The 27,714-nt window shown below is 46.8% G+C and overlaps 1 protein-coding gene across 3 annotated transcripts in view; it reads left to right on the top strand.

Moving 5' to 3' along the window:
• LOXHD1 (lipoxygenase homology domains 1) overlaps window positions 1-27,714 on the top strand; it is a 185,779-nt gene that overhangs the window by 99,880 nt on the left and 58,185 nt on the right. The window contains exons 19-27 of one of the 3 annotated variants that reach the window (XM_011949343.1): window positions 1,229-1,700; window positions 2,177-2,331; window positions 4,284-4,417; window positions 14,113-14,276; window positions 15,420-15,524; window positions 17,948-18,076; window positions 18,848-19,012; window positions 22,750-22,931; window positions 26,661-26,777. In XM_011949343.1, coding sequence (XP_011804733.1) covers window positions 1,229-1,700; window positions 2,177-2,331; window positions 4,284-4,417; window positions 14,113-14,276; window positions 15,420-15,524; window positions 17,948-18,076; window positions 18,848-19,012; window positions 22,750-22,931; window positions 26,661-26,777 — 1,623 coding nt within the window. Of the gene's footprint in view, window positions 1-1,228; window positions 1,701-2,176; window positions 2,332-2,466; window positions 2,609-3,721; window positions 3,876-4,283; window positions 4,418-5,007; window positions 5,090-14,112; window positions 14,277-15,419; window positions 15,525-17,947; window positions 18,077-18,847; window positions 19,013-22,749; window positions 22,932-26,660; window positions 26,778-27,714 lie in introns of those variants that run through there. The other 2 variants (XM_011949344.1, XM_011949345.1) reach the window with 2 other exon arrangements.

The following is a 27,714-nucleotide window of genomic DNA, read 5'->3' as shown; positions in this document are numbered from 1 at the left end:
AAGGGCCCTGGGCTCTGCCATGATTGGTAATTTCCTGGCAAAGGTGGTTTATTGGCTACATTGTGGACTCATGAACAGGGGTCCAGAAGGCCTGAGTTCTCATCTAGGTCTGGACTTGAATTGTAGGACACTGTGGAACTCATGGGACAGCCTTGGCCTCAGTTCGCCCTGGCACTCAGTGGAAGAACTGGTGGGACCAGGCTTTGAGAAGGGTCAAACCCCAGACAGGGGCTCATCAGCATCAGGAAGCCTGGGAGGACACTGACTAGCAACAACCCCCATGTGAGCCCTCTCCTGAGTGCTGCAGGGGACGGGCCAGACCCCACCTCCATGTGGGTCCTTCCTCAGAGCCTGGGGCTCAGGACCGAGCTCAGGCCTCATGATCTAGAGTTGATGACGCCATCATCACTGCCCTTTGGGCCAGTCCTGTGCTATGCCCATCTTGGTAGAGACCGAAAATGATGGTCTCTGCCCTTAAGGAACTCATAATCAAGAGGGCAGAGACCAGCTCGTGAGGATGAAGAGGGCATCCAGGCCAGACTGGCACCAGAGCTAAACCCTGGACCCCCTCTGTGCTCTTGGGGAAGATGCAGTCAGGCTGAGGCCATGTGCTCAGGGTTGGGGGAGGAAGGAGCTTGGGCCTCTGTGGGTGTGGGTGAAATTTTTGTTTTTGAAAAAGAGTACTTTTGTTTTTTGCTTATTATGAAAGTTATATATGGTTAACACTGAAAATTTTTGTAAAGAGAACACAGAGGCACAAAGTTAAAAAAAGTAATGAAACACAGGAACCTGAATGAATAGATTTTAGCTACAAGTAGAGGAGGGGATAAAGGCAGGCTAAGTAAGGAAACTAACTATATGAGCCATAATAGGGACATAGAAATCATAGGAATGAGTCGCACGTGTGCGTGCGTGTGTGTGTGTGTGTGTGTGTGTATACATGCAGGCATATATGTTTAAGAGAGAAGAAGAGGGAGACCAGCTTGGCCACCACAGAGGTTGGAAGAAATAAACTTGACTGGGGGATGGGGCCAGTTGATCCCAGCAGAACCAAGACAGGTGTGGCCAGACAGAGGGAGCTGGTGGAAGGATCTGAGCACAGAGGCCCCAGCCCTCTCCATCCTACAGCTCAGCAAACAGGCCTTGAGCTTGGCTCTTTGCGGGTGGGAATGGGGGCTGGGAGGAGGATGCTGGGGCCACAACAGCCACTGCCCTGCCCTTTGAACAGCTGGAGGCGGCCGACGTGGGCGAGGTCTACAAGCTCCGGCTCGGGCACACAGGCGAGGGCTTCGGGCCCAGCTGGTTCGTGGACACCGTGTGGCTGCGGTACCTGGTGGTGCGGGAGGTGGACCTCACGCCAGAGGAGGAGGCCCGGAAGAAGAAGGAGAAGGACAAGCTGCGGCAGCTGCTCAAGAAGGAGCGGCTGAAGGCTAAGCTGCAGAGGAAGAAGAAGAAGAGGAAAGGCAGCGATGAAGAGGAGGAGGGGGAGAAGGAGGAGTTGTCCTCATCAGAGGAGTCCTCATCAGAGGAGGAGGAGGAGGAGGAGACCGAAGAAGAGGAGGAAGAGGAGGAGTTTGGGCCGGGCATGCAGGAGGTGATTAAGCAGCACAAGTTCGAAGCCCACCGCTGGCTGGCCCGGGGCAAGGAGGACAACGAACTTGTCGTGGAGTTGGTGCCAGCTGGCAAGCCGGGTCCTGAGCGTAAGCAGGGGGTGGGGTCGGGGGGTGGGGCAGTGGTCAGACAGTTCCCCTAAAGGGGGCCCACTGGGGGCAGGGGGCCTAGATCCCCCTCACATGTAGGCCAAATAGGTAGGCACCCATCATGGTTCCCAAATAACTCTTGACCTGCGTGTGAAATGCCACCATTTACACTGCTGTTTGGGGATAAGCATGGCACTTTTCCTGAGGTTCTCAGGAGGAATTGATGACTTTGAGAAGAGCCCTGATATGACTCAATACAATTGACTGGGGGGACATGAAGTAGGAGGGCTGCCTGCTGGCTTCATGGTGAAGGAGTCTGGGGTTGGGATTGGGGGCAGTTTCAGTCCCAGGTTAGCGTAGAGGCATCTGAAGATCCCTCCTGTTCTGGGATCTGGCTGGATCTGAGAGGCTATGCCTCAGGTCCATTCACCCCATGGCCCCGAGGCCCTCCACACCGCATCTTTCTGTGTCTCCAGCAAACGTCTATGAGGTCCAGGTGATCACGGGGAATGTGCCCAAAGCTGGCACTGATGCCAATGTCTACCTGACTATCTACGGCGAGGAGTATGGGGACACAGGTGAACGACCCCTGAAGAAGTCAGACAAGTCCAACAAATTTGAGCAGGGACAGGTAGGGTGAGGGTCTCTGGTCCCTGGGTGGGTGCTATAGGTGTGGTGCCCTCTGAGATTACCATGGCAGCCCATCCCAGCACAATGGCTGCTGTGTCTGGCAGTGTGACTTGTTCATCCCACCAGGTTTCATGGCAGTACTTCTTCAGTAACACTGATGTTTTGTGGGGGGTTATGAGAGAATTGCAAGCAGGGCCCCAGCACATAGAGCCCACAGGCCAGCTGACCAACAGGAACAAACAGATAATGGCGTTGTATGGCAGATGCTGGGGCACTCGGTAGGGATGCGGGGGTTCAAGAGGAAGTCCTCACCGCAAGATGGTGTCTTGGGGAAAACTGGGGGGAAGGAGCAACCTAAACTGGGCCTTGGCAGCTGAGCATGGTGTGGACATATAAAGGCGACAGTGGAAGATGTTCTCAGAAGGTGGAACCACATGAGCAAAGACATGGAGGTGGAAATGGGGAAGGCCAGTTTGGGACAGTGCGTCTCTTAGCTGAGCTGTGGTCAGTGCTGAGCCCCAGTGGATAAGCTTGGATAAGACCAGTTTAGGGTATGGGGTGGGTGGGGTCATGAGAGGCTTAAGAGACAGGCTGAGAAGCCAGAACTGTATCCTAATGCATTGGGAATTCATGAAAAGAAATTCACATACCTTACTCTTCCAGGTGTAGTGGGAAAATCATGAAAAATAAAGCCATCATCTTTGTCCTTCAAGATTTTATAATATCCCCTGGCTAGAAAACTATCTCTTATCTCACGCTTCCCATTCCTGCCTCTACCCAAAGCCAAGTTCTCTCATTAACACAGATTTTTAAAAATGAACTAAATTAATTAACATATTTCTGGGCTCATTGCTTGATTTATTTCAGGGGCCCCCTGCTTTTTCTTTAAAGAATCTTCCCCATGACCAGAGGATGTAGTTTATTTCTGTGTTTCAGTGTTTTCCTCTAAAAATTTTAGCCATGTATTTCTGGATTAGGAAAAAATTTCTATAGAGGACTACATAAGTGGTACAACTGATAAAATTTGCACATGGACTGTATATTAGATAATAGCATTGTGTTGATGTTAAGTTTTCTGAATTGGATCATTCTAGTGTGATTATATGAGAATATCCTTGTTCTTAGGAAATCCAGGTTGAAGAATTTAGGGAAGAAGAATCATGGTATCTGCCACTTACTTTCAAATGATTTAGAAAAACATAGAACAAGAGAGAGAGTGCAAGAGAGATGACATAGAGTGAGAAAGCAAACGTTACAAATAAGTGCAAAATCTAAATGAAGGTATATGAACTTTCATCATACTATTTCTGAAAGTTTTCTGTAGATTTAAAATCTTTTTCAAAATTAGGAGTCAAAAAAGTTATATCCAAGAAGACCCCATTTACTTATAGGGTCCTGGTGTGGTCTGCTTCCTCCCGCACATAGAATAGTGTGTGCATTCACACGGTGTGATCCACATGGCCCTCTTCACACCTAAACAGTGGGCAAATCTGTCTTCAGTTTCTGTCAATCACTTTGGATTTGCACAGCACCAGCTCATAGCAGGTACTTAATACAAATATGTGATTGAAGCAGATTATGCACACACCTGCACACATAGCAGAGGGTTTCAGTGCACCCCCCTCTCCTGCACACAAAACACCTACCACAAATGTGGGCATCCAGCCAACCTATCTTCTCATCTGCTTCTCAAGGTCACCTTCACTCTTCCTCTCCTCTTTCCACCTTCCTGGACATAATGAGAGTGAGATCACCTGGCAGGGACAAGTTAGGGAAATAATCGTGCAGGCCAAACACCAGACTACTAAGTGACATTTTCCATCATCCCCACAGTCGCTTTGGGTCTCACCATTGGCTTCTGCCTGACTGCCCTGGTCCTTGGGAGGGTGGAGCTGATGGACAGGTGGGGAGGGGTAGGTCTTACCCCACTGAGTGTTCCCTGGCCCTTCACAGACAGACACCTTCACCATCTATGCCATTGACCTGGGGGCCCTGACCAAGATTCGGATACGCCACGACAACACAGGCAACAGAGCAGGCTGGTTCCTGGACAGAATAGACATTACTGACATGAACAACGAGATCACGTGAGTGGGGCGGGGGTCAGGGAGGGGTCTTGCTCTGAGGGAGGCCATGTCTGCCTGTCTGAGGTAGTCCTGGAAGAAGACTGGGGGTGGGCTGGCTGTGATGGCGGAGGGTGAGGGTGGGCTGGGTGACACCTGAGGGTGAGGTAGACTGGCTGTGACATCCAAAAGTAAGGGTGGACTGGGAGACACCTGAGAGTGAGGGTGGGTGGGTATGAGGGTGAGGGTGGGCTAGGGGTGATGTCTGAGGCTGAGGGTGAGCTGGGTTATGCCTGAGGGTGTGGGTGAGCTGGGTGTGACGTTGGAGAGTGAGGTGGATTGGCTGCGACGTCGGAGGGTGAGGGTGGACTGTCTGTGACATTGAAAAGTAAGGGTGGACTGGGTGACATCCAAAAATGAAGGTGGGTGGTTATGAAGGTGAGCGTGGGCTGGTGGTGATGTCTGAGGCTGAGAGTGAGCTGGGTGACGTCGGAGGGTGAGGGTGGGCTGGCTGTGACACTAGAAGGTCAGAGTGGACTGGCTGTGACATCAGAGGGTGAGGGTGGACTGGGTGACATCTGAGAATGAGGGTGGGCAGGTATGAGGGTGAGGGTGGGCTGGCTGTGATGTCTGAAGCTGACGGTGGGCTGGCTGTGACACTGGAGGGTGAGGGTGGGCTGGCTGTGACGTCAGAGGGTGAGGGTGGACTGGGTGACATCTGAGAATGAAGGTGGCCAGGTATGAGGTTGAGGGTGGGCTGGCTGTGATGTTTGAGGCTGAGGGTGGGCTGGGTGACATCTGAGGGTGAGGGTAGGCTGGCTGTGTCACCTGTCATGGCCACCAGAGCAGGTTTGCCCATGTTGCAGGTTGGATGGGCATTGCCTCTCTCCCTCTTCTCTCATTGGCAGCCCCCAGTATCACCTGCTCTGTGAGATGACAGTCCAGTAGATCTCCCAGACCAGCAACTCTTGAGGTCCATCTGTTCAGGGATACAGGATTTCTAATCCCTACCAGACCCTCCTTGGTCCAGTCTCCATGCCCAGGCATAGCTCACCCACAAGCCTCTCCACGTATAAAGCAACTTCTAGTACATTCTTTTAATATTGTATACTAGGGGTCAGCAAACATTTTGTGTAAAGACCAGATAGTAAATATTTTAGGTTTTGCAGGCATTTGGTCTCTGGAACAACAGCTTTGCTGATGTAACACAAAAGCAGTCATAGATGATACCTAAATGGTTGGGCATGGCTGTGTCATTTTGACATGTGAAAATTATATGAATTTCAAATATCAGTGTCCAATAAAATGTTATGGACACTGAAATTTGAAATTCATATAATTTTCACATGTCTAAAAATATTATCCTTCCTTAGATTTTTCCTCCAGCCATTTAAAAATGTAAATTCATGCATAGCTTATGGATGTTCACAAGCAGCATAGGCCTGATTAGGCCTGAAGGCCATAGTTTGCTGACCCCTGCTGGAGGCTCACAGCTGCCACATGAGCTGGATTGGGAAGAGAGTGTTACATCTTCCCATAGATCCACACCCCAGGGAGGTGAAGCCATAGCCCCAAAATCAGTCAGTGCCACGGCCAGGACCAGAACTCCAGACTGTCCATGTTGAATTGGATGTGTTTTCCATTAGGCCACGTTGCCCCTTGGGTGTAAGGGGCCCAGTGGCAAGAGAAAGGAGAGAAGTCCTCTTGTATGAGTGGGGTGGGACAGAGAAGAAAGCATGAGTGATCCTGAGTGGGTTTTGGGGCTGCTGAGAGCCTGCCAGTACCTAGAATTTAGTGAGTTCCCAGTAACAAATATTTGTTGAATTAAATCAACTTCCCAGCCCATAGTCTTGTTGGGTTCCCCTCTGTGCAGGACAGGGGGTGACAGGGTTCTCCCATCTCCCACCCCACCCTACTCTACCAGCCCGAGGGAACACTGAGCCACAGCTCACAGACAGCCCATTGTCATGTTTTTTTGTGAGATCATTGTGACACCACATGAAGGCCGTAGGACAGCCCCGTGGCTGGGAGCCAGGGTCCTGACCTGGGGTCTGACCTATGCCAGAAACTTGTCAGGTCACCCTGGACAAGTCATGCCATCTTTATGGGCTTTTGTTTCCTCTTCTGATAAATGGGCTTCATGTTGCCAGCCTAACTTCTTAAGATGTTCTGAAAATCCAAGGCATTTAAGCTTGGAAAGGAAAAGATGCCGCAGAACCGTGAGGCTGGGGACAAACTGAATATCCCTGGCTTCTTCTTGCAGCTCCGTCAGGGTTAGTAATTCTCTGCCACTGATTTGGCATTTCTGGGCTAGCCCAACAATTTAAACATGATTATAGCTTTATAATCTATTGTAATGCCTGTCAGTACTTGTCCCCCTTCATTATTCTTTAAAAATATTAGCTATTCTTGCCTTTTTCAAATCAAGACATTAAGTGATTTGAAAAAAAAATCCTCTTGGAATTTTGATTGTTATGCCATTAAGTGTATGTGTAGAGAATTGCATATTTAGAATAAGTGCTACCCCCCAGTACACTTTTCCATTTATCCAGCTGTTTATGTACCTCAGTAATGCTTTACAATTTCCTACACATAACTGCTACACATTCTTGTTAAGTTTATGCTCAGGTATATTATATTTTATTGCTCTTGGTGAATAGAGTCTTCTCATTACTCTTCTTTTCCCCCCTCCCTTTGTCTTCTTCCTTCCTCCCTTCACTCTCCCCTTCCCTCATCTCCTCCTCTTCTCTCCGCATCCCTTTCTGTTGGCATGGCTAGTTGACAGTCCTTGCTTCCTTTGCTATTGAAGTAGCAGTCCATCAGAGCTCTGTGATGAGCTGGCCTTAACAATCTTCAAGCCAAGAGAAACTACCCAAAGCCTACTGTGGGAGCTAGACAAAAAATTATAGAAGTTCAGAAGAAACCGAATCAGAATAGTGAATCTCCCCTTTCTTGGAGAGACACCACCTTTTCTGTCAATATCTAGGGCCTTCCCCAGGCTCTCCATGACCTTTATGAGCTCAGAAATAAGGCTTTTGCAGCCAAAAGGATTTGAGAACATTCACATCTCCCTTACTGTTGACATGTCCAGTCAACATCCTGCATGCAGACTAGACCTCTTGGATGCCTCTCTGCCACTCATGCCCTGTCCCCAGTCCATTGGCTTTAACCTGTTGGGCCTTCCATCAGAAGAGCATGAGTCCGACCTCATCCCCTCTATCTTCACCATCCCCCGCCCCCCACCCCCCCCGATCGAAGCTTCCTGACCTGCACCCTGCTTGCCCAAGGCCCTTCTATTGACTACAGCAGCCCAGTGACCAGGATCACGCTGCTCCTCTGCTCCAAATTCTACAGAAGCTCCTGGTCACTCAGAGTCAAAGCCAAAGCATGTTTGGTGGCCTGCTCGGCCTGCACGTCTGCTCTATGCCCCTCATCTCTCTATTCTGGTTCCCCCTTGCTCACTCCTTGCTGTTCCTTGAACCCAACAGACATGGTCCCACCTCAAGGCCTTTGCATTTGCTGTCCACACTCCCTAGGAGTCCTTCCCCCAGTAGCTCCCTGTCATGCTTTCTTCAGGCAGGCCTCTGCTCAAATGTCACCTTCTCAGTGAGGCCTAGCATACCCCCTTCCCCTCATTTCTCTTTCTCTGTTTATTTCTCTTTATATCAGCTTATCATCTGACCTACTATGAGCTGGTGTATTTAGGCGCTGCTCATCTCCCCACAATAGAATGTAAGTTTCATGTCGTTAATGACCTCATTTGTTTCATTTACTGCTGTGTCCACCCCAGTACCTAGAAGAGTGTCTGGCACACTACAGGTATACCATAAATACTTATTAAATACACTAGTGAATAAAAATGATGGTTAATTTGTTGATTTATTCATTAGTTTGACAAACACATGCCATGCTAAGTGCTGGGGGTTAAATAGCTCCTCAGATATGACTCTATTTTTGAAGAGAGGAACTGTGATGGTCTAGGAAGCTGATGATTTAGGTTTAAGTACTTTCTCTTCCACTCTTATGTGGCCTATGGAAGTCCTCTGAACCTCAGGCCTTCCATCTGTACAACGGGCATAATAAACCTCACCCATGAAATCATCATGAGGACTAGATGAGAAAATGTGTTTAGGGGCCCAGCATCCTGCCTGATCCCAGTGCGACACAGCAGTGCTTCTTTCCCCTTGGCAATGAGAGTCCAATTAGTTAACATGGAAAAGTGGCTTGAGAGCTGGGAAAGGCTGCAGGAATGTGGGATTATTCTTAAGGAGCTAGCACTGTTACCAAGTGAAGGAGATAAAACACAGGTGACTATAAGGCACAGTGACAGTGGTGGTTGTCTCAGGGGTGACCTCAGGGAGAGGAGGGAGTCGTGGGTGAGGGCATCTTCGGGACGAGATGGCATCTGAGATGGGCCTTCATGAGCAGCAGCCTTGGATGTTTGGTGCTTGGGAAAAAGAACATTAGAAATGGTTGAAAAAAAATGTGATGCAGGTGGCACAGAATTAGGCAATTGAGGGGCACACACAGAAAGGAATTAGTAATTCTGTTTGTCTGGTACATAAGGGACGTGAAGGGGTGGGAAACAGGGAAAAATGGAAAGGGAGGCTGGAGAGGAGCAGATGAGGGCATTCAAAGCCATGCTGAGGAGCTTGAAAACACACCCAGGCTTTTGGTTGGCCAGATTTCACAAAGAGGAAGCCAGAAGCAGGAGAATGCCAACTAGGATCAGGCACTGGTGGGAGATGCTGGCCTGAGCAGAAGGGATTGGGAGAAGATATAAAGCCATGGAGGCCTTGGTTCCCTGCAGAGTCACCCCAAGGGAGAGCTCCGTGCAGTCCAGGGGCTGTGCTGTCCAGGTGGGAGATGGCAGTCTGGGTCTCAGCAGAACCGCTCCTAGCCCACCTGACCTCAGAGGCTGTTTGGAGAGCAGAGGAGCCTAAGATGGTCAAAACACAGGGAGGAGGGGGTTAGGGGTACAAGTTTATTGATCTGCAGTTCAATTGCCCAAAAGAAAATGCTCTTATTTCTAAATGGAAGATATTTGAGGTCCTTTATAGGAGTCCCAGGCTGGCAAAAAGTGATCAAGATTATATGAGAAAGCCTGTTTAGTGCTGGTTTGCAACTGTGGGCTGTGAATGGTTTTTTGTTTGTTCGTTTGTTTTTGTTTTTATGCCTCAAGTGAGTTGGATTTTTAAAAAAAATTTGTGTTAGAAAACGCATAACATACAATTTATTACCTTAACCATTTTTAAGCGTACACTTCAATAGTGTTGTGTGTTCACATTGTTGTGTGTCAGATCTCCAGATTTTTCTCATCTTGCATGACTGAAACTATACCCATTAAACAATTATTCCCCTTTTCCACCTCCCCTCAGCCCGTGGTAACCACCATTCCACTTTTTGTCTCTGTGACTTTGAGTACTGTAGGGACCTCGTAGAAATGGAATCCTACAGAATTTGTCTTTTTGTATCTGGCTTGTTTCATTCAGCTTGATGTCCTCAAGCTTCATCCATGTTGTAGCACGTGACAGGATTTCCTTCCTCTTTAAGGCTGAATTACATTTCATTGTATGTATGTACCGTAACCTTTTTAGATGGATTTGAATGGCGTGTCCCGGGATGTGAGGTCTCCCTTGGGTCAACCTGGGCTCTGCCCACAGCCTCATGTCCCTTTGGTAAAGGACTACACTGGTCCAGGCTTTTTACAAAATTATGAAATCAGGAAATTTTATGTTTGAACTCCTCCTGCCTTCTCTAGCCTGAGAGGCCCTGCTCCTTGGCCACTCTGAAAAAAAAATGACAGTTTACAAAGGCACTAGGTTGATATTTTTTATTAATAGTGGTGTCACATTTAGAATAAGAAAAGGCTAGTCTTTCCTTCCCTCCTTTGTGCTGCTCAGACAATTCCTGGAGTCTAAGGTTTGTCACCACCTTAGGCAAAAGGATACTAGAACAAAGAAAGTGCATCTTCAAGGAAAGAGTGGTGGCTAATTGAGAAACTTAGGAGTTATCTCAGGAAATTTGAAAAAGGTGATGAGAAAGATTTACCCCCAGAGGACAAAATGCCTTTCAATTCTATTGATATTATGAGTGCCTTGTATGCCAGGGGCTGTGGATATTACAATGAGTAAGCAGACTCTGCATTCATGGGGTCATAGTTTTCCCAGTAGGAGGAACAGACAAATATACTCCCTGAGCAAACTCTTCCATCCTTATCAGTTCAATTACCACTTATTTGAGACTAATGCTCAAGTTGTATCAGTCAGAATAGGCTAGGTTCTGCTAAGTAACAAACAGGCCTAAAATGTCAGTGGCCTAACACAACAAAAATTTATTTCTCACTTATATGTCTGATGTAGGGTATCAGGGAACTTTGCTCAGCATGTTCACTCAGGGACCCTGGTTGATGGAAACTTTTCCTCAACATATGCTTCTGTAATCATCCTTATAGTGGAAAACTGATTTGGCAGATCACACACTGACTCTTAAAAATCCCTTACAGCCCAGGGATTCCATGTATATTAACAAATAACCTAAAAATTCAGCATCCTTCAGCATCAAAAGCTATGAGCCTCTAATGTTTGGGTTTCAGGATACATGACAGAAATGGTGGGATATTTGGGAGTATGTTGTCTTGAATTAGGGCATCTTTGTTAAGTTGCTTAAGTATTGGCTCTACTACTTTGTCACCCTGTCCGAATTTATTGGCTTGTTGATTAAATGAGATTGTGCTACTTTCCTTTTTCTTTCAATACTCTAGCTAGCTGCATTTTTAAGATCTATAATAAAGTCTAATGCACTCAGTTTCAAAGACAAAGAGGCAAATGCCAAAAAAAAAAGGCTGGAAATATGTTTAGTGTCCTGAGTTTCATTCACATTTGATGTGATATTCTATGTTTTCTCTACCTCTGTTCCCATCCCTAAAACAAATATTTATGTTTTAATTGATGGCCTAGGGGGGTCCTATAAGATCCTTAATAATTAAAGATAGATGCCATTCTTGAATGTTATTTTATGTGGCAAATATGTTGGGTGGGATTTCCGGAAGGGATTGAACAAAAAGTTGTTAAAGATTTTTCCCTTACATTTTATCAAACAAAAATTGTCCTCTGGAATCTCCCATTCCTCCAGGGATCCTAGAGGTCCCAGAATGTTGAGACAGAAAAGACCTTCCAGGTCATCTCACCCAGCCTTCTGGGTGGTACAGTTTAATCCCTAGTATCTCACAGCTTGTTAGGGGCAGAGGAGGGAAACAAATCCGGAATTCCTAAGTTCCAGATCCATGGTTTTCTCATTACACCACTCTGCCAGGATTTACTCACACTTGATGTTGTCCAGACTTTAGCTTATAAACAAAATGGGAAATACTGTATGAAATTATTTATATTGTACGACACTCAAATTTGCAATCTCCTCATTCAATTTTTTACTTTCAAGTGGAGTTGATACTTTTAACAGTTTCGAGCTTTTGGTTCAATGCTCAGTTTCAACCTCCTGCTTACTGAAGCCCTTACTCTTCCCTTCCATCATCCTTGTTTAGGAATGTGGAGAGCTTATCTGGCTCAGAACACCTGCATTCCTCTCATCTCCTGTGTTCACTAAAAATCCCCTGCCTGGTCTCCTCCCGGTATCCAGAAGCCTGGTTGAGCAAGATGTATTCCTGGAGGAGGTAGGAGTCAGTAGGCCTGGTGTCCTAAATCTTCACGTGTGCTTGTTGGCACTGTGGGGATAGAAGCTGAACGCCCAGCACTCAGGCCATACCTGACTCCTGCTTTTGTTCTGTTGGTACAAGGAGCAGGTTCTGAGAGGAGATGTGCTGCTCTCTACAGTAGTGAGCATGCTGAGGGGCATTTAAAGTCATGATGCAAGTATCTCAGGGACAATGGAGATTTTGCTCCAGGAAATCCAGACTCTCTGTGCATTTTCTCTTTGTATGCATGGGAGGGCTTGTATCTTTTCTTTCTGTCTTTGACTTTTTTTCTGTCCCTCCCTGGCTTTTTCTTTGTGTGTGTCTCTCGCTCTGTACTTGTCCTCCGCCAACTTCCTACACGCTCTGTCTCCTCCTCTGCTCTGACTCCACTTCTTTCTTTATTTCTATCTCTCTTCCTTAATTGGCCATAATTTATAACTATAACCTATTATTCATGAGTTATTTGATTGGATAAAATGTTAACTCTTCTATTCATACATTTAAAGGCTAAGAAGCAGAACAGTATGCATTTTTCTCTTAAACACTAATTTAATGGTAGTTTAGTTCATATTGCCCCAGGTTGAGCTCCTTTAAATCCATGCCATCAGTATAACATTGCCCCCCTCCCCACCCCATCTGAGCCCATTGACTGAGATTTCACTCTCTGGTTCTGCTCCTCTAACATTTTGATACTTGGAGGCAATGAAGACTCTAGGAAAATGTGGGGACTCAGGCAGGGATGGGATCTTTGGCCTAAGGTGCTCCCACCTCTCCAGGCTTTGAGCAGTCCCTGAGTGGCCCTTGTGCATCAGGGCAGGGGTGGGGAAGGGGCATAAAGAGGGTGGAATGGCCCCCAACTTAGAGATAGGCTGAATTCTCAGACCTTTTGTTTTATCCTGGGAACTTAGCGGCCAGAGAGGAGCTTCCCAGACCACAGCGTCCAGAAGCCCCAGGCATGGGCCAAGGAGAATGAAAGGGAAGGGAAGTCACAAGAGCAACAACAGCAGTAGCAATGCTTACTGAGAGCCTATGTTGAGCCAGGCTTTTTTATAAGCACTTTATAAGGTTAACACATGTAATCCTCACAACACCCTATGAAACAGACAATATTATGCTTATTTTATGGTACACTGAGGCACAGAGTAGGTTTGCCAGTTAAATTTGAATTTCAGATAAGCAATGAATAATGTTTTTGTACAAGCATGACCCAAATATTAGATAGAACACACTTAAACCATTATGCATTGTTTATCTAAAATCCAAATTTAATAGGGATTTTTGTAATTCTATTGGCTAAATCTGGCAGCTCTAGCACAGAGAGATAAGGACACTTACTTAAGGTTGCACAACTATTAGTGGTAGAGCCAGAATTTAAACTTGGACAGTCTGACCCAGGGGAGAGTCCTTAATTACCCCCTTGTGCCTCCCATCCCTGGCCCTACCTTCACTCTGTCCAGGCACCTCCCTTGTGCTGGGTGTTACCTCCACACTGAGGGGTCTGACTCGTACCTCCCTTCCCTAGATGGACTCAGCAGTCTGCTATGCCGACTCCTCAGCCACACTCTGTGTACCTTCCAAAAGCATACATAACTGGCTCATTCCATTAAAATCCATTAGTTCAACACTTACGTATTGTGCACTGACTACATACAACCCTCTTGACTAAAATAGCCCTGGCTAGTAGATTCATTCTGGAAAGGGTTGGAATAGTCCCCATATGTCCCTCTCCTTCTAGATACTTCCATCTAATATGACCCTGATTGAGGCTCTGTGTGCTCCAGGCAGGTCACATAACCATTTTCAATGGGGTGTCTGGAGACAAGTGTCCCCATGTTTGTTCTCTACCCCAGGCAAATGACTAATGAAACGATTCCCAGACTGGGTAGAATAGCAGGGCAATGCTGTCAGGGGCAGACAGGGGAGAGTTTGGGACCCCATAGAGGGCCTCTCATTCTCAGCCCATGACTGCTGCTAGACGAGACCTTTCTAAGAGGACATTCCAATCTTTCCCTGTCCACCCCCACAGGTACTACTTTCCATGCCAACGTTGGCTGGCAGTGGAGGAGGATGATGGTCAGCTGTCCAGGGAGCTGTTGCCAGTGGATGAGTCCTATGTGCTGCCACAGAGCGAGGAGGGTGGGGGAGGCGGTGACAACAACCCCCTCGACAACCTGGCCCTGGAGCAGAAAGGTTTTCTAAACTAGAGCTGATTTCTTTCTCCAGTACCCCCTCCCTCTGCCTCTCCCTAACCCTAAGTCTCCATCTTCCTTCCCTTCCCAGTGGGCTCTGGGCACTTCCTCCCTGACAAGGCAGTATAAAGCACACAGCTTAGGACCGAGTTATTGTCAGAAATGAAACTGAATGGATTGGAATCAAATTGAATGAATTGGAATGGAGTGGAATGGACTGAAATGGGATGATTGGAATGGAATAGATTGGAATGAAATTGAATGGAATGGGATGGATTGGAATGAAATGGAATGAGATGGAATGGAATGGAATGGTATGGAGTAGAGTGGAATGGAATGGAGTAGAGTGGAATGGAATGGAGTGGAGTGGGATGGAATGGAATGGAATGTGATGGGTTGGAATGGAATGGAATGTATTGAAATGGAATGGAATGCATTGAAGTGGAATGGAGTGGAGTGGAGTAGAATGGAGTGGAGTGGATTGGAATGGAATGGAATGGGATGGGTTGGAATGTAATGTATTGGGATGGAATGGAATGGAGTGGAATGGAGTGGAGTAGAATGGAGTGGAGTAGAGTGGAGGAGAATGGAATGAGTGTAGCCACTTCTGATTCAGTCTTTTGCCCTCCCCTATAGGCACTCAATGCATTTTTGTCAAGGGAAAGAATGAACAGTAACCTTCAAGAGTTCTATGATGCTCCCCTGAAACATGCATCCCTAAAACTCTTCCCAGCCAGGAGGAGTCAGAATGGGGCTTCTGGCTGCTGAACCTCTGACCCTTAAAGTCATTCCAAGACTACCCTAACCATCCTATCAACTCTATTGATTGAAGGCTTCCTGTATAAGCTAGAGGCAGAGGACTCACCTCTCTACCCTCTAGAAGTTTCCAGAATAATGGTGACTGCAGAACAACATGTGCTGAAAAAAATGATTCCTAGAAATGGCCAAGAGAAATGTAGAAACATACTTATTACTAATCGCTGGGCTCACAGATATAGGATTGAAGGGGCAAGAGAAAAATTGGAGTGATGGGGCTAGAGGGAGAGAATCAAGGAAGCCCTCCTAGAGGAGGTGGTTGTCCTCTTTCCTCCTTTCATGAGAGGAACAATCTACAATTCATTGCTCTATACTATTCTCTTGGCAGATAAATCTACCACATTCTCAGTGACGATAAAGACTGGGGTTAAGAAGAATGCAGGCACAGATGCTAATGTCTTCATCACACTCTTTGGCACACAAGATGACACTGGTAAGAAAGCAGTGCAGGGCCAAGGTTCACACACATTCTTCCCCAGGGAGACCAGAAGACTCAGCAGAAATTTCCAAAGGAATCCCAATTATGCTTCTGTCTCTCAATAGGATGCAAGCAATTAGCCCCATCAAGAAAGGCAGTTCCTTTTTTTCTAAAAATTTTCTTCTTCTCTGAGCCAGCTTTGTTTTTCTGTTTCAGTGGTGGAGGTAGCCCTAACTCCACCCAACAACAATCTGGGACAAGGTGGCTTTGTGCAACTTCCAATGAAATTCAGCCATGGTACTCTCAGTATGAGGCACTCCAGGCATCGTAGAGTTGTTTAGGAGCCTTTGCCCAGGTACTCAGAGAAGGTGGTATTTCGTGTTGGGTCCAGCCATCTGCTCACACCACTGTCCAGTCATTCTGTTGAGTTTAGAGAGGAGTCAGTCCCTCAAGTAGTCATCATGTATTTGCTCAAAATCCTGCAGGTCCAGAGCCTAGTGCCAAGCATTATTGAAGAATAAATGGACCTAACCCTTGACCATGGGGTGCTCATATCTACTACAACAATGTGCTGGTAGAGAGCATGGACTCTGAAGCTTGTCTGATTGGTTCAAACCTCCACTCCACTATTTATGAGCTGTGTGACATTGGGCAAGTTGCTTAACCCCTCTGTGCCTTAGTTTCCTCTATTTATAAAATGAGGATAAAATTAGTATGTGCCTTATAGAGTTGAAGGTCTAATGAAGTTGAACATGTACAACATTTGGAACAAAAGTGACACTCAATAAACATTAATTAACATCAATTATTTAATAGGTTGTATAAAGCAGATAATGTATAATGATATAATTAGGTCATAACCTACAAATGTATGTGATTGCAATCCTTCCTGAACCATGATCAAAGAAATTAATGGGCTTTGGCAACTGCTTTTATTAACTGAGACCTTTCCATGTGTTAGACACATTCTTGAGCATCCAACAGTCATTGACTCATTAAATCCTCACAACAGCCCTATGAAGAAGGGACTAAGACCTCTCCTTTTTGACATTTGGAAAACCAAGTCTCAGAAATATTACATAATTTTCCCAAGGCCACCCAGTGGTAAGTGGCAGAGCTAGGGATTGGACCAAGGTCTGTCTGTCTCTCTGTATACTTAAACCAGTCTGTAGTGAGTCTAGGAATAGCAGAAGACTTTCTACATGAGGTGGGCCCAGAACTGGGACTTATCAGGGTACAGGGACTTAAAGGCAATGCAGTGCATGCTGAGGCAGGAGGACACGGTGATGACTCTGAGATCACCCTAGTTTCAGACTGACACTGCAGCCAGTCTCAGGACGATTATATATGTGAAATAGCTGAGGGTGGGGGAGGCATTCAAATTCATCCCTCCTCTGTCATCCAGAGAAGATGCTCCAGAAATTTCCACATGTCCCATCCCCAGGGAACATAGGGAGTGTGGCTTTGTCACTGGCTCCCTCTCCATGTAGAGAGTTGTGAGGGTATGGAAGTGGTGCAGGGTTGACTTAGAGCTCCACAACTGTCTCCTGGATGATTTTGAGTAAGGTATCTCTTTCGACATAAACTGGAAATGAAAATGCACACCCTAAAGGGTTATTGTAAAACTCAATGAAAGAACACACACAAAAAAGTGCCCACTGTGAGTTGAATAGTGAGAGCACGTGGACACAGGGAGGGGAACATCACACACTGAGGCCTGTCAGGGGGTGGGGGCTTAGGGGAGGGATAGCATTAGGAGAAACACCTAATGTAGATGACAGGTTGATGGGTGCAGCAAACCACCAGGGCACGTGTATTCCTATATAACAAAACTTCACATTCTGCACGTGTACCCCAGAACTTAAAATATAACAAAATTAAAAAAAAATATAAAAAGACAATGTGGTGTATACCATGGAATACTACTCAGCCATAAAAAGGAATGAAATAATGTCTTATACAGCAACTTGGATGGAGCTGGAGCCCATTATTCTAAGTGAAGTAACTCAGGAATGGAGAAAACAAATACTGAATGTTCTCACTTATAAGAGAGAGCTAAGCTATGAGGGTGCAAAAGCATACAAAATGATATAATGGACTGTGGGGACTCATTGTAGGAAGGTTGGGAAACAGGTGAGGGATAAAAGACAAGATTGGGTACAGAGTACACTGCTCAGGTGGTGGTGCACCAAAATCTCAGAATTCACTGCTAACTCACCCATGTAACCAAAAGCCACCTGTACCCCAAAAGCTATTGAAATAAAATTTTTTTAAAATGCCCACTGTACAAAGGTAGCCAGTGGATGATAATTGCACAGCCTAAATTTGGTGGAAGTTCAGAAATTTGGTCATTTTGAAAAGGGATTAAAGGTTTGGGTCTGACTAGGATTGAAAGGCCTCAGGTCCAGCCAGTCATGCTGGGGTCATCCAATCGACAGGAATGACCCTCCTGAAGTCCTCCAAGACAAACAGCAATAAGTTTGAGAGGGACAGTATTGAAATCTTCACGGTGGAGACGCTGGATCTGGGAGACCTGTGGAAAGTTCGGCTTGGCCATGACAACACAGGTGTGGCTTCCCTCCCCTCTGCTCCCTGTTAAGACTTTAAGGACCATGGACAGGTCCTTGTGGGCCTCTGGGAAGGACTCTGGAAATTCGAATGCCATCTGTCTTCTGTAATGACACAGCTTCGTCAATCCCTTTAGCCCAGCAGAGCCCAGAGAGTCCTCAGCTGCACACAGAGTTTCTGGCCTAATTAGTCTAGCGGTGTACCTGGACACTGGTGATTTTTAAAGCCTTTCTCTATCCCCCAGTGTCGGTAATTTTAATGCACAGCCAGAGATGAAAATCCCCAATCTAACTCAGTAGTTCTTTGAGTGTGCAACAGAATTATCTGGGGGGTTATTAACTCACAGATTTCTTGGCTCCACCCCCAGAGCCTTTGATTCAATTGCATCATTCCTATCATTGGGTAAGATTATAGAGCTTTTGTAAATAGGCTCTTTCTGGCATCCCTGAGTTCTGTTTGAAGCCCCTTTTTCAAGGGAGGACAGCATCCTTGCTTCCTCTCAGTGCCCTCCCACCTCAGGCTCCCCCTACCCTTCTGTCATCTCCTATTGATGCTCTTTTACTAATTTCACTGACAGTAGCCTGGAGAATGATCCAGCTTCAACATCTGGGTGCACATTTTAATAGCAATGCTGCAAGCAAAAGGGATGTCATGTTAATGGTATCGGCCAACCACCAAATAAGGAAGGATGTCAGGAGTCCCTGAAGTTACCCACAGGAAATCATCTCTGCTCGGATCCTTGATGGGTTCTGTGTCTCCTCTCTTTCTAGGCAAGGCCCCAGGCTGGTTTGTAGACTGGGTAGAGGTGGATGCCCCATCTCTTGGAAAGTGCATGATGTTTCCCTGTGGCCGCTGGCTGGCCAAAAATGAAGACGACGGGTCCATCATCAGAGACCTCTTCCACACAGAGCTTCAGACGAGGCTGTACACGCCATGTAGGAACCACACACGGCAAGGCCGGCCCTTCTCTGGGGCCCCATCACCAGCTACCCCAATTCAGCCCCAGTTCCTCCTTCAGCATTGACTGTGGGCCAGGCCCACCTTGAAGATTTTGGTCTCTCATCCCTGTCTTGAATTTCCTGAGCTCTGTGGGGGCTGTGGGCAGAGTTCTGGACCCAGGAAATGAAAATATGAGATTTATTCTAAACTCCACTCCAAGTTAGTTGGTGACAACATGTAGAGAGTCTAACCTCTCTAGGGTTCAGTTTCCTCATCTGCAGCATAGAGATAATAATGCAGGATGATAGCAATATGCAAAAGGAAGAAAGATAAACATCTAACCAAGGAATCATTATCAGCCCTGTCACCAGTCCTTACTCCAGTCATTAACATGCCAAATAAATCAACAGTATAAGATTTTCTCAGGTGGTATACATGACTGCCAGCTCCACAATGGCTTGAAAGGGCCCTCACTTATGGGTTGAAAGGAAACACAGCCTGGACCCTGCCAGACCCAGAATTCAAAAAGAAGATGAATGTAATTCCAATTTATAGCTAAGGGGAAGAAGGGAAGGGAGTAATTTAGTGAAGTTTTGACACTTCCTTTCCAATGTCATCAGAAAGAATGTATTAGATGTTTATAGACATGTAAGTATGTAGTACTAGGTACTGGGAATCAAACTGAAATTAAACTCTAAAAGTCTGTCTAAATTTGGTAAAATCTGAATAAAATCCAGAGCATATAATTTTTTCTAACTAAATAATAAACTGTACCACAGGATTTCCTCCAAACAACTCATACTTAATAGCATGTATCAGTGATGAACAACTTTTTGCCTAGAGCAATAAAATGAACAGATCATCAAAATATCTTCTGATCCAAAGTCTAAAATGAAGTGATATTTCTCTGGCTGGGCATGCCCAAAACCAGCCCTGGATCCAGCCTCTGTTCCCAGGAGTCACCTGCAGGCGAGGACAGACTGCCTGAAAGATGTGCATGGGGCTGGCAGCAGCACTGGTTGGGACCCTTGAGGACAAATGCATCCATTTCTCCCTACATGCCCTAGGACACACCATACCAAAAAAGAAAAGAAAAGATAAAGAGTTTGTATGGCTTGACTTTGAACATGCTCAGTTCCAGCCTGATATTAAAACTAACCTAAAGGGTGAGCTGTTCCTGCCCAGAAACTTCCAGGGGTTCTCCTACTGCTGGCCAGTCTCAGGAAAGCTGAGATTCTGTTGCCAGCTTTTCTATTCAAGGCTTTCCAAGTCTTGGGGCAGAGAGAAAACCCAGAGGCTCAGAGGAAAGGGCTGTATGCTGCAGAGATGACACCTCTGTTATTGCTTGAGCACCTGGCAGGGTCGAGGCTGTTTCCCTTCAACCTATGGGTGAGGGCCTTTTCAAGCCATTGTGGAGTAGTGGTCACCTCCATGGGCTGTCCCTTTCTGTGGCCTGTGGCTAAGCAGTAGTACTTATCTCTAGTTCACAGCAACAGGATTCCTAGAGGCTGACCATACAGGCTTTAAGGTCAGACAAGCCTGGGTTTGAGTTCAAGTTCTACCATGTGACTTTGGGCAAGTTACTTCACCTCTCTGTGCCTTGGTTTTCTCATCTGTAACATGGAGTGTAATAATGCCTACTCCTTTGGGTTATTGTGAGGGTTAAAGGAGATGAGGACCATAGCATACTCAGTACAGAGTCTGACATATAGGAAGTACTTAATAAGTGATTACTATTACTACTGCGGGTATCACTACTACAGCCCTACAGCAAAGTAGCCATGATAATAAATGAAAGCAACATCCTCATCTGGAGAAGGTTAGGGCCACAAGAGAGCAGGAAGCTTCTATTGTGACTTCTTTCAAGGGCCAAGATTACAGGATAGAGTAGACATCCACTTGAACTGTTTCTCTGGGTTTTCAATATTCTTCTTTTCTTTTTCTTAATTTTTTTTAGTTACTGTGACCCAGAGTAAGTGTACACATTTATACGCATATGCAAAAAATAAAAATGTCACAAAATATTGTACCCTCATTATGTGTAATATACAGTGATATTTTTCTATTAAATTTTTTTCATTTCCACATATTTTTAAAAACTCTGTTGACAACCTACTAAACCCATTTCACAACCTGCTAATGAACTAACCTATAGTTATTATAGCAATACATTGTTTTAGGTGCTCTCAAACTTTAGTATAAACTATGAGTTAAATATTTAGATCCCTAAGCCCATCCCGCAGAGAAGCTAAGGCAGGGTTTGCAAATCTGTATTTTATTTTTATTTTTATTTTTATTTTTTGAGAGAGTTTCATTCTGTTACCCAGGCTGGAGTGCAGTGGTGTGATCTCAGCTTATTGCAACCTCCACCTCCCAGGTTCAAGAAATTCTCCTGCCTCAGCCTCCCAAGTAGCTGGGACTACAGGTACCTGCTACCACGCCCAGCTACCTTTTATTTTATTTATTTATTTATTTATTTATTTTTTTGAGACAGAGTCTGGCTCTGTCACCCAGGCTGGAGTGCAGTGGCCAGATCTCAGCTCACTGCAAGCTCCGCCTTCCGGGTTTATGCCATTCTCCTGCCTCAGCCTCCGGAGTAGCTGGAACTACAGGCGCCCGCCACCTCACCCGGCTAGTTTTTGGTATTTTTTAGTAGAGACGGGGTTTCACCGTGTTAGCCAGGATGGTCTCGATCTCCTGACCTCGTGATCCGCCCGTCTCAGCCTCCCAAAGTGCTGGGATTACAGGCTTGGGCCACTGCGCCCGGCCTACCTTTTATGTTTTCAGTAGAGACAGGGTTTCACCATGTTAGTTGGGCTGGTCTCAAACTCCTGACCTCAAGTGATTCGCCCACCTCGGCCTCCCAAAGTGCTGGGATTACAGGCATGAGCCACCACACCTGGCCTGCAAATCTGTATTTTTAACAAGCATCCCCAAAAGTTTCTGAAGCAAAGGGTCTTCCACCCATGCATAGAGACATACTGGTCTCTATTCACACTGGTGGCTGCCCACCAGGAAGCTACTTACTGACAGCACTGATTTGTCAACCCTCTTTTGAGGACAGATAGTCCCTGATGGGACCAAGTAAACCCTGGTGCAGCCCTCGCCTCCTGCTATCACCTTCCCTATAAAAGACCTCTGTAATGTGAGGGAACCTGAATGAGGGACTAGGTGTGAGGTGGATGGGTTGGGGAAGGCAGGCCATCTGGGAGCAAGGGAGGGCCTGGGAGCAGGGGATAGGGAGAGGAGAGAAAGAATGCTCACTACTGTAGACTAGCTGATCCAATCAGCATGTTGCCCCCTGAAATCTAGTGCTCTTGTTTATGGAGTCTCTTCAGCCGAGCACCATGTGGAGGGTACTTTACAGACAGTGGACACTGAGGCTCAGAAGTAACTTGCCCAGATAACACCAATGGTCAAGACAGAGCCAGGTTTCCAGCCTGGGCTTGTCAAATTCCAAAGCCTGTGCTTTCAACCAGTCTGGTACATGCACTCTGGGATGTGAGAGGCTCACACAACCTGGTATGAGAGGGTGAGGGTTTTCTGTGGTGGCTGGGCAGGACCAGACCCCAACTGCAGTTGCTAGGCAACCTTGTGAAGGTCCAGGTCCCTGGGCAGCCGATCCCCAGTGCAAGGGTCCAGGCTGGTGGTGCTGGTGAAGAACTGGCTCTCACCATGTTTGTTTTCTGTTCTCTCATCCCCTCTGGCTTTGTTCTCTGACCACCACCCTCAGTTGTTCCTTATGAGATCACCCTCTACACCAGTGATGTCTTTGCTGCTGGGACAGATGCCAACATCTTCATCATCATCTATGGCTGCGATGCCGTGTGCACCCAGCAGAAGTATCTGTGCACCAACAAGAGGGAACAGAAGCAGTTCTTTGAGAGGAAGTCTGCCTCACGCTTCATTGTGGAGGTACTTGGGCTCAGCAGGCTGTCCAGGGATGGGGTAGGTCAGACAGAGGGAGAGGAGAAGCCCTACATTCAGAGCAGAACACATGCCCTTCATCCTGATGCACTGCTATTAGAGAGGAAGGTGGGAAGCTCATCCTACCTTCCTGGGCCTCAGTACATCCAAGCAACCAGGGGAATGGTGACACTCAACCTGTGCCTCCTGGACTGATGTCAGGATCAAAGGCAATGATGAGAGACAGGACTTGGAAACACTAGAGGCATAACGTCAACAGGCTCTCTAGAGCTTCCAACAATAGACACTTACCCACAGGTGGAACATGGCTCCCAGACTTGCTGGTTGTGGGGTTCTGCTGATACTGCTAGTCAGGGAGAGGTGGAAATCCCACCACCGGTGGTCATGTGGGGATAGGGTCTCCTGCTCAGCTCTCAAGCTATGGTCAAACAATTTAATAGAGAAGAACATTATGTATGTTCCATGGCTTCCCATCAGATCTTGACAATGGGGGTGCTGTTGTTCAGTGTTACTGTGCCTGTAGGTCATAGCGCCTTGGAATCCATATACTTCAATTTAGTGCATATGCACTGTGCCTGCCCAGTGTGCTCAGCTGTATGCCAGGTTGGGTTGGAGACACAAGAGAAGGGGAGAGCTCCGATACTGCCTGAGAGGGGCTTACGGTCAAGTTGGGGACCCTAGTCCTCCCCACAAAGGTAATGAGAGAGTCTGGTGATGGTCATTGTCACTGACCCTGTGGGTCAGGGGGCACTGTCACAGGCTTTATCTATGCTAACTCACTTAATTATCATAAAAATTCTGTGCTGTAATTGTCCCCAGGTAAATATGGGGAAACTGGGGCACAGAGGTTTAGTTGCTTCCCTAAAACCACACAGCTAGGATGTAGTGAGAGCAGGATTGAAACCCAGGAGGACTGGCTCTGGACTATGCACTCTTAGCTGCTGTAGTAGACAAGCAAATGGACTGAGCTTACTATCACTGTTTAGAGAAGGGAGAAGGCTCCTTGAAAGAGGTGGCTTTGAGTTGGATCTGAAAGGGGCCAGTAGCAGGGACAAGGAGGAAAGGCATTTCTAGCAAAGGGAAGAGCATGGCCAGCAGCTCAGAGGTGGAAATAAGCGTGTGGCTTGAGGTTTGGCTAGAAGCCATGGGAGGAGTGTGATGTGACTTGGATGGACGGCAGTAATGAAGCAAGACTTAGAGGGGAAGCGCAGGAGACCCTGAAGGAGAAGAGCCAGGAGCCTCAGAAGCCTGGGCCCTCCGGGCAGTGGGATCTTTGGAGATGTACCCCTTATTTTCTAATAGGAAACAAAGCCCAGGGCACCTTCCTTTTTCCTGGGCCAGTCTCTATCCCGGGGGACGCCCTGCTCTCTTCCCACCTTCTCTGGAGCAGTCAGCACTTGTGGGAAGGTCTGTCACCTTTGTTGAGTCTTTTAACAAGAAAATGTAAGGGTGATTCATTAATCCACACAAAGCTAACGTCTCATCCACCCAAGATGTCGTGGTGCGTGAGTCATCCAGGCCTGATGCCGTCAGTGGCTGAGGCTGTGATCACACCTCAGCATGACTTCCGGGGAGTTTTTATCAATGAAGTCCCCACTAATAGACAGCTACAATTTGCCAGTAATTTTGTTGCTATGTTTTTTTCTTTTCAAATGTCTCTGGATTTGGGGGCAGTGTGAGAGCTGGGAAACAAATGAAAGAGCTTTGTCTCCTGGCCTCTGTCTCTCTGCCCACCTGTGTCCCTCTCTCTGCACTTCCCTTTTCTGATTGATTTTCAGGTAGGAGGTAAAACGCTGGATTGCAGAGTCCATAACCCTGGATCTGACTCTGGCTCAGCCGCTAACTCGCAAGGAAGCCACTTCCTCTCTCTGTGGTCCCCTCCTAAGAAAAGGGGTTGACCAGAAAAAGAACAATAATAGCTAAGAGTTATTGAGAACGTCCAAGGGCCAGCACAGTTCTAAGGACCTGATGTGTATCAACTCATTTAATCTTCATAACATTTCCACGACATCAGTAGTATGATCACCACATTTTACAGATGAGGAAATAAAGCACAGAAAAGTTAAGCAGACTTACTCAAGGTGTCTTAAAACAGCAGAGCTAGGATCTAGACTCAAACTGTTCAGTTTCAGAGCATTCTCTGCCTAATTCTTTCACCTTCCAGAATATTAGGGTCCCTTTTGATGCTGATATCCTCTGAGTCTTTCTCTGGGGCCTACCAACCATGACTAACTGTCCCCTAAAGGCCACCTTGCTCTCTGAGGGGTTAGAACTGAGACAGCAGCTGGGCACGGTGGCTCACGCCTGTAATCCCAGCATTTTGGGAGGCCAAGGTGGGTGGATCACCTGAGGTTAGGAGTTCGAGACCAGTCTGGCCAACATGGTAAAACCCCGTCTCTATTAAAAATATAAAATTTAGCTGGGCATGGTGGCAGGTGCCTGTAATCCCAGCTACTCCAGAGGCTGAGGCAGGAGAATCACTTGAACCTAGGAGGTGGAAGTTGCCGTGAGTTGAGGTTTCACCACTGCACTCCAGCCTGGGCGACAACAGCGAAACTCCATCTCAAAACAAACAAACAAACAAACAGAAAAAACCTGAGGCGGCCATCCTGTCCCATGCAACTTAGGGCTTAGAGGATTAAGGTCACAGAAGCCAGAGATTCTCCTCTGCATCCCATACTTGTACGCTCCAGGTGGAAGAGAGAAGATGTTGTAGCTGCCCCATCCCCTGCCCAGTTCAGGAGCTTACCTGGCACACATGTATCAGCTTTTTCGTTCAAGAGACTTCCATGCACACCATCGTGGTTAAGGCTCACCACTGCATTATGAGAAGGCCTGGCTGATTTTATCATACCTGTTTTGCAGCTAAGGAAACACTCTTTCGTCCTTGCAACCAACGCTTATTGAGTGCCTAGGTCGTGGGCACTATTCTAGGTTTTTAGGATACAATGCAGAGCAAAATGGTGCCTGCCTTGTGGTTCTCAGTGGTGAAAGAGATGGTAGGTGTCACACAAATAAATGAAAACTTACAACTATGAGAAGTGCTCCAAGGAGGGACTCCACTATGCAACAAGAGTCTGTCATGAAGTGAGTTCACTTTTTTGGGGAGGTTAAGGGCTTTCCTGAGGAAGTGATTGTTGAGACCTGGATTACGAGGTTGAGCAGGCATCGCATTAGGTAAAGAAGAGGAAGACAGAGAGGCAAGCAAAGCATGTACAAAGGCCCTGTGACAAGGAATGTGGAGTTTGAGGGACTGGCATTTCTACGTGGGATCTCAGAAAAGGAGTGGCTGGAAGGTGGGGGACTCTTAGAGGTCTGGGGCCTTGAATAAGTCAACTTGGCAAGACAGGAGCATGGCACAGCCAGGACTCATCTTTTGCTACCCAATTCAGTTCTCACACAAGGGATGAGTTGCTATAACAGCGAGCAGTGGAAGATGGGGAGCTGGGTTCCATGCTGAAAAAGGGTCCCCCTCCCAGAGAAGGTAGACTGAACCAGGTTCTGGAGTCAAGGCTGACTTTAAGAGAGGGGACATGAGGCATGGGCATGACATGTGTGTCAAGGTCAGTGGGAGTTGGCCTGGCTGGACAGTGGGGACATATGAGGAGGAAGTGCAAAGGGACTCAAGGTAGATGCCCTGGGGAAGCAGGATGTTGCCGAGGCCATACTTTCCTGGATCTTTCAGCTAACATCTGGTGCTTTATCTCCTTTCCAAAGTTAGAAGATGTGGGAGAAATCATTGAAAAAATTCGGATTGGCCATAATAACACAGGCATGAATCCTGGGTGGCACTGCTCTCATGTGGACATCCGCAGGCTCCTCCCGGATAAAGATGTGAGTTTTTGACTGGTCTGTCCTGCTGTTTCTTTTGTCCCTTTCCAGAGCAGATTCAAGGCGAATTCCCTGTAAGGACCTGCTGGCTAGATCAGCCTTATTGAGATAAAAATCTCATAATGAAAATTCACCCAGTTCACTCAGAGTGCAGAAACAAGCTCTGGTCCCAAGCAGAATTTTCTAGAACCTGGTTTAGTGGTCAAGGAGGAGGGTCTGTGCATGTCCCTGCTCCCCACCTCTGAGGCTATATTACTAGTAAGTGACCAGAGTGCCCTTCCTGTAACTCAAGGTAAATTCACAGAAGAAAATCTACCTCAGACAACTTTAAAAACATTCTGAAACCACAAAAGTATAAACCTAGGAGATGGATCTCAGTCACAGCTATGGATATGAATGAAGAGGGAGCAATTTTTATTTTTTTATTTTTTTATTTTTTTGAGACGGAATCTTGCTCTGTCACCCAGGCTGGAGTGCAACAGTGCTCTGCCTTTTGGATTCAAGTGATTCTCCCGCTTCAGCCTCCCAAGTAGCTAGGACTACAGGCATGGACCACCACGCCCGACTAATTTTTGTATTTTGTTAGTAGAGACAGGGTTTCACCATGCTGACCAGGCTGGTCTTGAAATCCTGACCTCAGGTGATCCACCTGCCTTGGCCTCCCAAAGTGCTAGGATTACAGGCATGAGCCACTAATGTGCCTGGCCAGAGGGAGCAATTTTAAGTACAGAGCACCCCCCTCCCTTTACCCACTGAGTCTGAGTCTCCAGGATGGAGTTCAGATATCTATTATTAAGTGACCCTGGGAACCCCAGCCTTTCAGAGCCAAACTGTGATGTGGTTGTGCAAGTCTTTAAGACTGGGTCTACTGAAATTGGGGCAAGGGGCTCCCTGTGGCTTTTACATTATTTATGGGGCTCCATGATCCTCGTCCTTGGTC

Source organism: Colobus angolensis, unplaced genomic scaffold (assembly GCF_000951035.1).
Source record: "Colobus angolensis palliatus isolate OR3802 unplaced genomic scaffold, Cang.pa_1.0 Scaffold299, whole genome shotgun sequence".
In the NCBI taxonomy this organism is placed as follows: Eukaryota; Metazoa; Chordata; class Mammalia; order Primates; family Cercopithecidae; genus Colobus; species Colobus angolensis.
Note: the sequence above shows the minus strand (reverse complement) of the source record. Positions and strands in the feature narration are given on the sequence as shown.